Here is a 16026-nt window from a genome sequence, read left to right on the forward strand (position 1 = left end):
AGAATTGCTGGAAGTTAGTTTATATGTGCTGGAAGGGGAGGTTGGACTGGAGATCCAGATAGTGTAACTGGCAACGCATCTGCACGGTAAGCAGGAGTTGTGGGTTTGAGTCCCGCTCCAAGCCGATTTTTTTTTTCTTTTTTTTCTTTCTTTCTTTCTCCCAACAATTCTAAATTGTTTAAATTAATTAATTAAATTATAATTATTAATGTTAATTGTATATATCATGGGTGGGCAAGCAAGAGTTCAGTGGGAGCCGCAATGTAGGTTTTGCAAAATGCATGGGAGCCGCATGGTAGGTTTTGCAAAATGCATGGGAGCCACAGTTCTGTACTGTTGTGGCGGATAGTATGGTAAGGCGCGCGATTTTATTATATAATATAAATATAATATAAAACAAATATTGAATATTTTTAATAAACATATTTTCACAAAATTAAAAAAATAAAATTGTAAAAATAATAATAATAAACAGAAATTAACACTTTCAGCAAGAGCCACATATAACTCAAAAAGAGCCGCATTTGCCCATGCCTGGTATATATAATAATTGGCTGGAAAGATAATTGCTTAAATAAATTTGAATAAAGTCAACTTTCTTTAAAAAAAATTTTGCAATAACTTTAGAAAAATATTATCAAGAACAATTTAAATTGTATAAGCTATACCTGTATAGAAAAAACTTTTTCTGATACCTCTATATCCTTATGTAATATGCTGATTAGAGCAGGGAAAATTTTACTCCTTTGTTCAGGATGGTGTAGGGCCCTTGCATTTGTGGGTGTTGATGGTGGAGGCAAAGAAAACAAGTGTTAACATAAAACCATTTATTTGCTTGAAAGTTATGCTTACATCAGAAATATCAAGTCCAAGTGACAAATTGAAGTCTCGATGTTTCAGTTGGTCTTGATTCATTCAGTTTGATGTTCAGTTGGACAGCCCTGGGGCAGCAGCAAGTTGGTTGGGAGTTCAAAGCAGTTGAGTTTAGGTACAGGATGTAACCACAGGAGGAAGAAACAACTTCAGAATGTTCATACAGAAGACAAAGTCAAAGATGAGGACATGAACAAATGTGCCTCTGTTCTTCCACACTGACAGTTTTAAACCTTCCTTTCCTCTTTTTCTTTTTTTCATTCATCGGGCTTCCCTTTCCTTGCTTCCCTGTTGGTTTCTTACCTGTCTCCAGGTGGAATTCGAGACCAGTTTGGGTCGCGAGAAAGGTCTGCCCAGGATGGTTTATCCAACACCATCCTTTCGACTCTGATTGTAATTTAGCGACAACTAAGACATCCACAAGCCAAGATAAAATAATATATATATATCATATATATATATTGTGATAATATATATCTATATATTAATATATAATATATATATTGTTGTAATATATATATATATATCATATTTTATCTTGGCATTTCCTTTTTGTTTTAAGTTCAAACAATCCCCTTTTTGTTCTATTTTTTTTGTTCATTAATTTCTCTCTTTTTCTCTGTACAAGCGATGATGTCAAAGTCCAACGTTGCCGGCTCAACACTTTGGTTATTTGTTCTCTCATTGTATTAATAATTTATTAAAATATACTTTTTCTTTTTAAATGTGAACTATTTCCAGGGCCTCACACTTATAAAAAATTTTTAATTTTTACATCTTTAGGCACGATGCAAACTGAATCTACAATTTCCGTTGACCTCTTCTATATTACCACTGCTGGGTATGATGATGTACCTAGAGGTGACTTACGTAATTTGAATTCTTACTTTTGATTAGTAATTGTTAGTCTGGAAGCTTCTAGGGCACAAGCTTGTGTTGAAATAGCCTAAAGTGGAATGTTACTATGATTCCATTCAGCAATATAAATATGAATATTCAGCGATTCCATCAAATTTCAAGATTTCCAAAAATGTATTCTAGCACTGAAACATTTATCAGAAAATTGGATTTGCCTTCTTCCAATAGTTTATGTCCATCTTTCTTCAATTTTACATATAACCGTTAAATATTCTCAAGGCAAACTGGATTTAATGCAATTAGATAAAGAAAGGCCCTTTTTGATTTCCAGCAGTAGGTCAAAAATGTATTAATGGTGTTAAACTACTGTTGGAAGTCAACAAGTGTGTTTCCTTATCTAATCTGCATATAACATTACAAATACTTTAAGTTAAATTTTATGTTAATAGGTATTTCAACAGTGAAATTATACCAATGTTTAGTTATTGTTGTTGTTAATATATATTAATTTAAATTCTTACAGTTGTCAAAAACTTTTTAAATCGCTTAAAGAAGATTATAAATCCCGTGCATCATACATTGCCTATCTGGTACGCTGCCGACAAGGTTTACTTTCCACTCTGGCTCGTTTAGAAAGTTTAATGGATCGAGTAGAAAGGTATGTCATGTGTTTTGAAAAAATTATAATATGATTAATTATTGTTTTGTTTTAAAAATCGAATTGGAATTAAAAGGTTTCTGTTGAATATAAATATTGAAATTATCAGAACTTTCAATCCTAGGGGTGTTAGTAAGCAAAAAGAGAAAATGCTCTGCAGGCCAGATAAAATTATTCTGCATGTAATACATTACAAAAGGTCATATTAAACAAGGGGTTTTTCTCTTCTCAACTCATGGGTTAGTGGGCAGCGTCACGTCTGCCATTTACTTCTATGATATTTAGTGCTAGTTTTGTAATCTTGTTGTAAAGTGTTCTGCCTTTCATTACATCCCAGTACTCCATTCTTAGTCATTCTCTTACCACTTTTCTTTCCACAATTTCCTCAAAAAACATGTTTGTTTATTTTGAATGTTTTAATAGATGTTCTATCATGCTGTTCCTTTGGTGTTCTCTTCATTTATTTTTAGTGATAAGAATATTTGACGTTTCTGCTCATTGGACAGTTTTTCAGTCCATGCTATCTTCAGCATTAGCTTTATTACTATATTTTGAAGCTCTGTGGTTTTGTCTTTTTTTTTTTCCAATGTCCATGCTTCTAGCCATACAAGGTCACTTGCCAAATAAAACTTTTGATGAGTTTTCATATTCACAGACAGATTGTGCAATGTTAGTGTTCTTTTCATTCTGTAGAATGTTTTCTTTCTTTGAGAAATTTTCAATGTTACATCTTTTTCACACCTTTAATTAGATGTTATGAGGTTCCCAGATAATGGAAGTTCTCCACACTGTCTAATTCCTTTTCTTTGATGTTACTCTAGTATGTCTTTTGTGTCTTCTCGAACAAATTATTACTTTTGTCTTTGTATGATATATTTTCAGGTTGCAGTTGTTTCTTAGTACATCATTAAGGTCTCTCAATACCTCCTGTAGCTCTTGTTCACAGTTTTCAACCAGTACTATGTCATCTGCAAAATATATTGTATTGAAGATTGTATTATTTATCTTTATATTTTTACAGTTTCCTTGTATTTCTTCATAGCTTTTTATACATAAATGTTGAATAAAGTAATCCACTGCTTTGTCTTGCTCCTTTTAAAATGCTTGCTTTTTTGTTACCTTTTGTTGTTAATGCTTCTTGGTTTTTCCTTTTTTTGAATAAACTCTCAACTCCTTTAGAATATTCAACAGTATTGATCAATTTACATTATTAAAGGCTTTTATTGATACAGAAATAACAATTAAAGCAATGAATACTGGCATATCTGCTTTAGTCAATTTTTTTTTGATTATGCATACACTCAAAATGACTTATCTTGTCCCTTCGTTCTTCCTGAAACCAAGTTCTTCCTCATCTGATCTGTAGAATATTATCCTTTTGAGAGTTTTCAATAAGTGTTGCACTAGACTTAGCATTCTGTAACTTTCACACTTACTGTCCTTTTTCTTAGATACTTGTATTACCTTGTCTAGTATGTATTTCTGGGTTACAAACGTGGAGTTTTCCGGGTTTCTTCCACATTTGTAACACCTGAATAGGGACCAGTTTCCCTTACAAGACCTCCCGGAAGGCATTTTCCCTCATGTAACATTGCGCACCAGAGAAGGCAACGGGGAATCACTCTGGTTGTAACTTTCTGGTTGTAACAGGAAACACCTTGGCACCTTAATTAATCACTCATTAACCTGTGCCAGGAGCTCGCCAATGTCAGCATTTCTGATATGGCACAGAGAGAGAAAGTGTGTGTGTATTTTGTAATCTCATTGAAAAAGTTTTTTTGAATGCTAGGAAGTCAGTTGGATCATCAGTTACTACTATCATTTTGTTTTCTACTGATTTGTGTTATAACTTGCATATTAGGAGAAAAAATTTGATTTAATTTTATAGATCCCAACTGAAATGGGTTTAAGGGATGAAGTCCTAGTTATGGAAGATATATGTTATACATATTTGGTGATTGATAAGAAAATAATTGATGTACTGTATTAGATTTTTTTATGCAAGGTTTGATAGATGTAGGGGCTTTGAATGTTCCACTTGACCATTCTAAAGAAGATAATAGCAGTTCACACTTTCTTGGATTCATTGTACATTCTGTGACTAAGAATTTTCTGCTTAATTAAACCAGTACTGGAAAGATAAACTATTAAAAAACAAAAACCGTAATGTTTCCAGCAATAAAAACTATTGCAATATCATTGATGATGGCTGTTTAAAACAGTCGAAAACGTTATTAAATAGTTTTTATTGCTGGAAACATTACGGTTTTTGTTTTTTAATTGAATTTTCTGCTTGATGTCGAGCAGGATTTTTCTTTTAATCACAAATGATACAATACACAATTAGTCAAAGCTATACTTTGGAGCTTTCTGGGTATGAGAAGATCCCAGGAGGGGAATCAAAAACGTTTGCTTTTTTGGAGTTTTCACACTGGTTATTGTTTTAGGTGCGAGTGTTGTTTTCAGGGTATGTTTAAGAGATTGCTTGACGATCCCAGTATTATTGATTTTTATATCAAAATATGATGTCTATGGCATTACAAAAACATGAATCTGTGGATCCTTGACTGTAGCACAGAATTCTTTTTTTTTCAGATCTCTGTTTTTAAGAGCCCAGCAGTTAGGACGTTAGCTGTCGGAAAGTCTTCAGGTAGTATTTTGCTGGGAATTAGATGTAGTCTCGGAGCCTTTAGATTGCATTATCTAACAACGAATTATATAATTGGATTGATTTGATTTGAAGACTTCTACCTGCTCTGATTTTGAAGGGTTGTTGTTGGGCTTGGTTTCTCCATCCTGATAATTTTGCTTATAAATTACAACTCTAAAAACGAATCTGTTACCGGTATTATTTGTAAAAATCGTCTCATTAACGTTTTCAAACTTATAGAAGTTCTTCTTCAGGTGAAACTGGAAGATTTGAAAAAATAGAACAGAAGATTTCAAAACAAACCGAATCTCTCTAGTGGATAATAGATGGCAAAGAGAACTCATTTACATCAGTTCTACTAAGCGCTCGTTAAAGACCAGATTAAAAGAACACCAAGCAGACCTACAGCACGGAAAACTCAACATGGCGCTAAGTATATACGCATCCGATCAGGATATCAAGGCAGAACTAGATAAAGCTAATCATCTTAATGACGCCACACCCGGAACATATAAAGTGGTTAGAAGCTATCACTATATATAAAATGAGCTTTAATAATATCTGCATCAACCAAAAAGAAGAGATCAACATTTCATCAGCCCGGCAAGTCCTTTTAGACGCACATAGACAATAATCAACATTTAGACACTACAGCGCATGTCTGCCACGACGGAATTAGACAAAGCGGTTCGTTTTTAAATCTTCTATTCTATTTTTTCAAATCTTCCAGTTTCACCTGAAGAAGAACTTCTATAAGTTCGGAAACGTTAGACGATTGTGAGACGATTTTTACAAAGAACACCGGTAACAGGTTTGTTTTTAGAATTGTAGTTTATAAATCCCAGTGTCAGTAGAGAGTGGAACAGTACTATAATTTTATTTATATTGTCTGATTTAGAGAGCCTATTAACTGACTTTCAAGATGCTTATCACATAATAATTATGGGTGATAAGAATGCCAGGATAGGTGAATCGATAGATTCAACTTATCAAGACTGTAATAGACAATTTTTAAATGTTTGTCTTCTGAAGATCACCTAACCAATAAACGAGGAAATTAGCTGTTTGTCTTTTCTCAATTAGATAACATATATAGTTAATGGAAGATGGCATGAGGATAATCCAGCAAGATTTACATATTTGTTTCAGTCATTGATTATTTTTGTTTGAATGGTAACATGGTAGATTTGTTACATACTTTTACTATTTGTGATGATATTTTTTCTGATCATCTGCCAGTTACAGCTGCCTTCGATTTTTCTGATGCGATTACTGGTTTGGTTATCCTCTCTAATAATAATAAGTATTCAGTTATACATTGGAAAGACAATTGTGCATTGATCTATCAAGCCATGTTGGTCTTGAAAGACTTGTTGGAAGTAGGTAATATTAATGAATGGTACAATTTATTAATAATTATAATAATTCGTTCTGGTTAGAAAGCAGGTCTAGTTTCAAGAATTCCTTTTTCAACCAGATGGGTAATGCCATGGTTTGACACAGAGTATTGAGAATTGCAGCAGAAAAAAAGACAACCTCTGAGACAACTGAAGAGAAAAGGATTAAATAGAACTATTGAGACATGTTTAAGTCTGAAAAGATTGTTTCAGAATTTGTGTGTTGCTAAGCATAAGAGATGTTTTGAGAGATTGAATTATATGATGGAAAAATCTCTATTGTCAACTTTTTTCTGGAATTTAATTAAACATTTTCTCAGCAAACATGTAATTTCAGAGAGGATTGATATAACGACCTGGTTTGAATACTATTTAAAGTTTTATATAAGAAGGCTTATGATTTTTCCTTACTGTATACAGAATCAGCAAGCTTTGTCGATTCATTTTTAGACAAACCTCTAGGTTCTGATGAGATAATAAATACAATGAGTGCTTTAAGAAACTCAGTCTTCAGGCTCTGATAATATAATTAATGAGTTATTGAAAGATTTTCCCTTTGAGTTGTGTGAGTGCCTCTCTAACGAGGGAAACCAGGAGGTTGTCATCACCAATTTCGATGAAGTTTTTTGGATGTATAGTATTTATTTGTACTTAAACTCTGCCAAAGCCACAGGACTTACTATTCGGGCATTATTTTATAGAGAAAATCACAATTAAGCTTTTCTAGAACTATTAATACCTGCACAGAAGTATCATTTACATGTTCACAGCGTGGTCTGATTAGTTAAGGTGTTGCATGAAAAATGTTACTATATGGGTTCAAATTTCCTGTATGAGAATCTTTTTACATTTATAATTTAATCATCTTGTTATTAAATTTGTTAGGTACAGTTTTAGTCATTGAAAGTTTCTCTTTTTTTATTTTGATCACTCCATGTAACATTATGATCACATTTTGTTTAACATTATGTTGGTTCTTATATTATACATATCAATACATTTATATTACATTTCATACGTATGGTCCTACAGTACAAAAACAAGTTGATTCTCTTGTCTCAAGATTTGAAAACATCATTGTCAAATGCCCTAGGTCAGGAAAGTTAACAAATCTTTATAAAGACTTAAATTGAAATATTACAGCTATATGTAAAAATGAAAAGTTTTTATTAATACTAGATTTGTGGAGTGGTCATACAAATTCCCAAATATATGACAAAATTTTTAGACAACAAAGACATTTCATTTTGCCTATTAAAATTAGAAATGTTCTTCTCTGTCAGTCTTGTGACATTTATTTTTACAGACAGGTCAAAAATTTCATCAAAAAATTACAAAACTGTAGCTATCTCCTTAAAACTGATAAATAGCCAGTTGTGAAGATACGATTAAAATATACTCTCTCTGTTTAATTCACAATCAGTTGCGTTCACTAGTTTTTGTGACATGTTAAAATATGCATGGTTTGTGTCTGAAATAACATTCAAAGAAATACTTTCAAAAACATTAGTGAAGTTTGTTTTTCACCCTCTTAAAGCAAAATGAAAGATTGTGCGAATGAAGTAGCAATGATTTTTGGTGCGTCATGCACTAAACTATTATGATTTAACAGTTTTTACAACGAATACCATTCAAACTGATGTCATATTCTTGCGAAACAGTAATTGTAAGTGTTTATTGCTTGTATATTTTTTGTGGCGAAAATGTTAAATTGTCAAGAAAGAATTTTTGAATTCCCTGATATTTTGTAATGAATAATAAAGTTTAAGTTCAATAATTATAAATGTAAAAATATAAAATTCTAGTACACAGGATTTGAAACCATCCAGTAATACTCTTCACACAATCAGGCATGCTATAAACTCAAAAATGGCACTTCTGTGCATGTTTTAATAGTTCTATAAAAATTTCATTGTGGTTTTCTCGAGAATGCCCGAATAATGGATCCTGTTGTTTTGGCATAGTTTAAGTATGAGTAAATACTACGTCCATACATCCATAAAAATTTTGTTGAAATTGGTGATGACAACCTCTCGGGTTCCCCTTGTAAATTATATAATTTTATATTACGTAACAAAGTTATCTCACGCGAGTGGAAAACAATTGTGTTGAAATCAATTTATAAAAAAGGCAGTATTTTGGATTTCTTCAACTATCATCCAATAACTTTATTAAATACCGTCAGAAAGTTGCTTTCAGTGATTTTGATGAAACAATTTAATTTGTGGATGCAGAAAAGGAAATTAATTTCTTATTTTCAAGATGTTTCTGGCAGAGGAACAAGATATAATATACAGTGTCGTATCTAGCCATTTCTGTGCCCTGTGCAAGAATTTGCATTTAGGTCTTTTAATTAATTAGGTTTGGGAAAATAATAAAACAAATACAGTGGGACCTCGCTTGACAAGCACCTCACATAACGAGCAAATCAAAATTTTTTTTTTTTTTTTAATGACTCTCTTAATGAGCGAAGTTTCGCATAATGAGTGACGAGGAGAGGGGAAGTTCCAGATTGTGTGCATGCTCCATCATGCTGTTATCTGTTTTTTTTTTTTTTTTTTTTTTTTTTTTTGTTTTCTGCAAATTGAATCTGCATTCCAGGTTGGTTCATTCCATGCTAGAAGAAAAGATGATGATTCAAGCTACTTAACAATGTATATTGTATAATTTTCTTTGAATAAATGTTATATGTAAAATACTGTATTTACTCGCGTATAAGACAATCTTGCATATAGGACGAGGTGTGACTTCAAAGATGAAAATAAAGAAAATTAGATTTATTAATACAATCCTAATTTTATTTCATTTAATCACACACAAATTATCATCAAATGCACATATTAAGGCAAACAACCATGTTTTCTTGATGCTATCACCTGATACATATGACAAAATCAAAAGATTATAATGCACATGACAGGAAAAAGTTTATTTTTAATGATTCAAAATGTACAAATATTCATTAAAAATACCAATTTAACAAATATGAAAAAACTACATTTATAATCATTGCTAAGCAACCAGCTATTTTCGGATCATCTCTTTAAAAGCGACATTCACCTTGACCTCGATAGCACTCTGCTATAATGGCAGCATGAACTATATACGGTTCACAAAAATTATTGCAAAAATGCAAAGGATCCTTTGCTCGCACGTATAGGACAGCTTAGGTTTTTGAATCGGTGAAAAATGAATAAAAACCTCGTCTTATACGCGAGTAAATACAGTATTTGAATACTTTGACATGGAACGCATTATCATGTTATACATTAATTTCTATAGAAAACATTGTTTTGCTTAAAGAGTGTTTGCATTATGAGTAAGGTTTTGGAACAAATTATGCTCTTTAAGCAAGGTTCCACTGTACATGCATTTTGGACCCCCCCCTTTCCAAGTGGGCCTTGTGCGGGTGCACCTGTTGCACCTACCTAGTTATGGCACTGATAATATATACATATATATATGTGTATATATTATCAGTGCCATAACTATATATATATATATTTTAGATTGTACTATAGAATTAGTTTTACTTGTCAGTCAGAAGTGACGAAAGTTATATTTAACTTTGCTTGATTTGACAAATGCTGTTGATTTGATAGATCATGGCTTACTTTGGAGGAAACTTTCATATTTTGGAATATCTCTTTGTTTTATTTCTATTCTAATTTTTTATTCTCTCATAATATGCAGGATCCATACAGAACTGGAAAATCAGGGAAAGTAGGGCTGCCCATAAATTATTGCATTTTTTTCTTTTTTTTTCGAAATTTTTGCTTCCCCCTTCTTATCCCAGATTGTCCAAGTTTCCGTGACCCTTTTCTTCTTCAGACATCCAACAAAACTCAACCCTTCTCAAAACCTTTATCGCTTGATCAAGCCTTGTATTCTTAACTTCCCTCCTTTTCTTTCAAAACTGTACTTCTGGGCTTTTGTCCATATGGTCTTACTCTTATTGGTTGGTCTGATGTGTTTTTTAAAACAAAAGAGGTAGAATCTGATTGGTCAGAAGAACTAAGGAAAAAGGAGATATAGGAATGGAGAAGGACGAGACGGACATCTTTTGAGATAGTTTTTGGAGTAGCACGTGTGTGTCAGTAAGAATGAAAAGGAATTTCCCATCATCACAATCATCAACAAAGAAGATCCCAAGTTAATTTACCCATCATCTCCCCTTCTTTTAAATTCTTCCATCTTAATTTTTATTTCTTCTAAAAACTCCCATTATCTTGATCTAGAGCCTTATTACTGTAACAACTAATTAAGTTAGGTTAAGTTTCCTTTGTTTATTGTCACATGGGACATTGTCAGTCATATTGTAATTTTCATTCCAATTTTCTGTATACCTATTAGTGTAAATTTGATAATTTTTGTTGGGAAAATTTCTTCTAACACAACCATTAAATTTTTAAAATTTTATCTATGCCGAGTGATTTTCGGGAGTCAGTTTTTTTTCCTCACTTTCATTTTTATCATTTTACGAATGACGTATACCATAAGTAGAAATGAAATTTTGAAATAAATATAATCCAAACAAAAACACTTGAGATGTAAAAAAATTACGCCAAGTAGAAATTTATAACGATTTAGACAACAGAAAAAACAAACTCCTAACAAAAATTTTAAGTATTGTCTAAATTTTCATAAATTTTTACTTGCACAATTTTTTTACATCTTAGATGTTTTTGTTTGGATATTAATATTTTATGTGACAGGTCATCTATTGGAGAATTAGTGAAATAAACATACATCAACAGTGAACACATCAGAGATATTAAATTAAAATAAAATTACTAGAGTATTTTTCAGTGAGGTACGGTACAGGTACCTCACTGAAAATGTGAGGTACAGTACATTAAAGCAAGATAAGTGATCACTGTACATGAACATATGGGATGTGACAGTGAGTGAGAAGAGGTTAATGTGTGTTTATTATATCTCGGTATCCAAATATTCTTTGTCCAATCTTATTCTTTAAAACAAATTCTCCATCCAACCATTATGTGAATCAGTGTATTTTACTCTATAATCTCTGCTCCAAAAATCTCTTCCATCTGGCCATCTCATCTCTGATTCCAAATATATCAGTTCTTATTTTTTCTCATTTCTCTTTTTATATCTTCAAGTCTACTTCATTTTTACATAGATCTTACATTCCAAGTACCAATTTTGCAGAGGTTTTGCTGGTTTACAATCCCTCTGATTAACAGTCATATCACAATTTCATGCATGAATTATGAATTGGTTAACTTTCTTGTTAATTTTCATACTGATTTATTAAATATAGGTGGATTTATATATATTTGGTGTATAATAATTAATATTTTGTTTGTTTACCAGAGACAAGCTGGTGTGTAGCAGGTACCTGGTGTCTTTGTGTGTTCGGGCATTTCTAGAGAAAAAGGAACGTACCATTGAAGTATTCATAAGAAAATTCCAAGCTCTAACAGTTTCTGATGAAAAGGTAAAACCATGGATGGCTGTCACTAGTCTGTGTGAAAATCATTTAAGTCTTTGTTTTCCATAAAACAAATCCTTTGCATGTAAAGAAAATTTTATTTTGTATCTCAAATGGACATGTAACCACTTTAAACCTAAGGACTGACAAATGACCATCTTTTTCGACAACAGCCAAACATCTGAGTTGGTCTATTGATTAACATTTTTTCTTCCAAAAGTTTTTTAAATTTCAAAAGATAATCACTGTTGGCAGTTTTTCTAAACTTCCTTTGTTTTGGAATCATACACAATAGTCAGCTTGACAGAAAAGTGAAATTTTTCTTTTCCCATTGTCTTGCATTTAACTCTCTTAACCATCTTAAACTTGATGGACTAGTTGGTTGGCAGATCAAGCCAGAATAGGGATTCATCAGAATTTGCAACATGTTCATATTCCAGTATGTGTTCCTTCATATCATTTAAAAATGTTTGTTCGATGTCGGATGCATTATAAGGTACTTTCCCACACTGGAGACTTAATGGTTTACCAATTCTCATATACTAAAACAGTTTCTTTTTTATTTAATTTAAATGTACTAATGCTGGAACAGTTTATATTAAAAGCATATCTTTCATACTTTTCAAAAGTTTAAGTGAATTTTGTTTATTTTCAGATAGTCCATATAAGAAACAAGTGACTATTCCATTCTAATTCAAGCCAACATGAAATTTGCCCATTAAATAGTGTCAAAGAGTTTTAAAATAAAAACAGAATCTAATTTTTGTTCTGTCTAAAGCAATTATTTTGATTTGGTTTTTTGTAAAAAGCAAAGCCATGTTTTTTAATTTAGGCCAATTTATTCCTACTGCATGAATATAACTGTGTAAGTAGCAGCAATGTGACAAAGGACTGAATTGATTAGAAACAAAGTACAGACCATTCCGATTCCACTTGTAAAACACAATATCCCAACATTTTGGTGAATTTTTCCAAATAATGTTTGTAGGCATAGCCAAGATGCTACTCCATTTGATTGTGATATTTTTGTGGTTATTGTTGTTATATTATTTTTACCACAAATTTCCATGGAACTGCTTTTATTTCTCCCAAACCTTATTTGCAAAATAGACATAATCTGCACTCCTGCCAAGATGAAAGTTGTTCATATATATGAAGAGAGAACAAACACTCTTTTCTACCAACTGTCACACTCATTTTTTTAGTCACCAGTTGCGAGATCCTGAATGGGAAATAAAAATTCTAATAATTAAAAATCTACTAATGTGAGATAGATAATAAGGACTTATCACACCAGTGATAATAAGCACAAACACCCAGGTATCAATGGAGTACATTTAATACTAAAAAAAAAAGGCGTGTACATTAAAATTGATTACATCAGTAATTAACATGAAATAACCAAAATGCATTTCGAACTGTTGGAATAGTCCCTCTTTAGTTGGTATTAATATAAAAAGGTTATAATACTTAAAATTATACAAGATAGAGGAACTGCTATAAAGGTATGATCATTGAACATTAAATGGGTGCAGAGAATACAGGCTTAAGGCAGCTTCATAATGTTACATGGTAACTTGATGTAAGAATTACTAATACAAACAGTATTAAAATTAGCAGAATAATAAGGTAATGATGGTTATCTACCTCACATTAGTAGATTTTTAGTTAATTTAATTATACCAACAGCTAAAAGTAATTTTTTAATAAAAATTCTATGTTCATGATTATGAATATCCAGCTGGACAGTTAAGTTCTCACTATTAAATCTCTCTTTGTTTTAATTTTGAAAGTCTCACTTAAACAATAAAAGTTTTTTCATCAAAACAGGAAACAAAATGCTAGAATTATGGTGGAGAATTCCAAGTTTGAAGGAATTTTAGGTGATCGGGATTGGGTTAAGCATCAATAATGACGTCTCCTGCACCCTGAAAGGTTTTGAATTGTCACTGGGAGACGAGGGAATGTGGTGATTTCTTATAACCACGAACGAATCAAAAAAAGGGCAAGACGAAAGTAACAAGAACATTTATTAACTCACATACATCCAACTTGGATCTTACACAAAAGAACGCCTCCTATCGTAAACAATTGACAAAACGAAAGTGTACATTTATCAGACAATAGACAAAGACTTAGCTTGTAAATAATTTACTTTTTGTATATATATAACCGACAAGGTCAGGTTTCAAATTATGAAGCTCGATCCCGAGCAGTCCCTTGACGGTCAGACACAAAAATGAACGGATAGCGCCTAACTAAAGCGCAGTTTACAATGACGAATATGATTAACCTTAACACTCCTCCTTAATCATATTACAGCGTAACTTTTCGAATATTACACGATTCAAAGGTTTTGTTAATATGTCGGCAAGCTGATCGACGCTTTTAATATGTTGCAGTTCAACAGTCGTGCCAATATGCTGCTGAATAAATTTTCTCTGAATCTCAATATGCTTTTTACCCTTGGTTATCTTTCCTTGGTGAGCGTTTTTAAGCATGTGAATTGCCGACTGATTGTCAACAAGTAACGGGGTGGGTTTATCATTCTTTAATAATCTCAGTTCAATTCCTATTCTTCGTACCCAGCAGATATCGTCGATAGATAAAACTGCTGCACGGTACTCGGCTTCAGCTGTTGAGTTCGCCACGAGACGCTGCTTTCTTGAATACCATACAATTGGACCTCCTCTCATGATAAGAACTCCACTCGTGAAATGTAGACTATTGGCGTCTCCTCCGTAATCCGCATCTGTATATGCTATCAATTTCGGATCTCGGTTAAAAAATATTCCAAAATGTGTAGTTCCTCTTAAATACTGAAAAATTCTTTTAATCATCTTCCAGTGACTTTTCATGGGTCGATTACTGAATCTGCTCAGATAATTGATGGCGTAGCTTATATCTGGGCGGGAAATTGTTGCTAAATAAAGTAAGCTTCCGACGGCTTCAAGGTAACGATTTTGTTTTTCTAGTGGCTGGTCATTGACAAGATTTTCAGAATTCGTTTTCATTCCTGGCTCTATCGGTGTATTCATGGCGTTCACTTGATCATACCCAAATCGTTTTAATATTCGTTCTGTGTAATCAGGTTGACTCACAAAAATTCCCTCAGACGACACTTTGATCTTCATACCTAAGTATGTCATGTGTGATTGTAAAGTCCTTTTATAAGTAATTTCAAACTTGTCATTCAGTAACTTCAGAATCTTGAAAATGTCCTCTCATTTTGGGCGGCAATGAACCCGTCGTCTACAACTAATATTATTATCACACTTCTGTCGTCGTTATAATAAACGCACGGATCGTCGTCGGTATTAGCGAATCCTATCATGAGAAAAAAGTCAGAGATTTTGTCGTTCCAATCTTTGGTGGCTTGCTTTAAACCGTACAGACTCTTTTCAAGCTTGCAAACTTTTTCTGTCCCATCAGAGAATCCTTCCAGCTGGTTCATATATATCTCTTCTTTGAGATTGGCATGTAGGTAAGCTGTCTTGACATCAAAAACTGTTACTTTTATTTTACTGGATGTTGCGTGACTGAGCACGAGTCTGATAGATGCATGTCTGGCTACGGGACTGAAGGTGTCTGAGTAATCAATGCCTTGTCTTTGCTCAAATCCCCTCACAACAAGTCTGGCTTTCATCCTGCCGTCCTGCTTACGACGTAACACTCATCTGCATGTAAGAGGTTTTGCATACTTTGGAGGTTCCACCAAGCTCCAAGTCTTCAGTTTGATCAGGCTGTCGTACTCATTCTGCATAGCCTTATACCATCCTCTGTCCTTCAAAGCCTCCTTAACTGAAATATCCTCGGTTTCTCCTATCATGGCATAGTTGTGAGTAAGTCCCATCTCATAATTGTTGAATCTGGTTGGAGTCTTTAGTTTTCGGCGATCTCGTAAACTTCGTTGAGTTTCCTCTGGCGGTTCTGGTCCTTCATCGGTTTCTTCTAGAGTGATGTATCGTGAATGATTCTGTGAACATCTATCATCCGAATCCTCCACGGTTTCGTCTTCAGTTTCAGGCTCTTCTATCTTCTCTCCTGTTCCTTTTTCTTTCATGCAGGTCTCGACTTCGGCAGTGCTTCCTTTAGTTTCAGACTCTTCATTGAAAATCACATTGTCAGAGCA

The 16026-nt window shown here is 32.9% G+C and overlaps 1 protein-coding gene across 6 annotated transcripts in view; it reads left to right on the forward strand.

Annotated features, from left to right (window-relative positions):
• Gapvd1 (GTPase activating protein and VPS9 domains 1) overlaps positions 1 to 16026 on the forward strand; it is a 259607-nt gene that overhangs the window by 229676 nt on the left and 13905 nt on the right. For 5 of the 6 annotated variants that reach the window (XR_010881386.1, XM_067275441.1, XM_067275443.1 and 2 more), the window contains exons 17-18: positions 2255 to 2389; positions 11777 to 11900. Coding sequence is in view for 5 of the 6 variants with exons in the window: in XM_067275441.1 (XP_067131542.1) it covers positions 2255 to 2389; positions 11777 to 11900 (259 nt within the window). In the remaining variant the exon portion in view is untranslated. Of the gene's footprint in view, positions 1 to 2254; positions 2390 to 11776; positions 11901 to 12549; positions 12676 to 16026 lie in introns of those variants that run through there. The other variant, XM_067275445.1, reaches the window with a different exon arrangement.

Source organism: Centruroides vittatus, unplaced genomic scaffold (genome assembly GCF_030686945.1).
Source record: "Centruroides vittatus isolate TY-2023 unplaced genomic scaffold, ASM3068694v2 contig_620, whole genome shotgun sequence".
Taxonomy (NCBI): Eukaryota; Metazoa; Arthropoda; class Arachnida; order Scorpiones; family Buthidae; genus Centruroides; species Centruroides vittatus.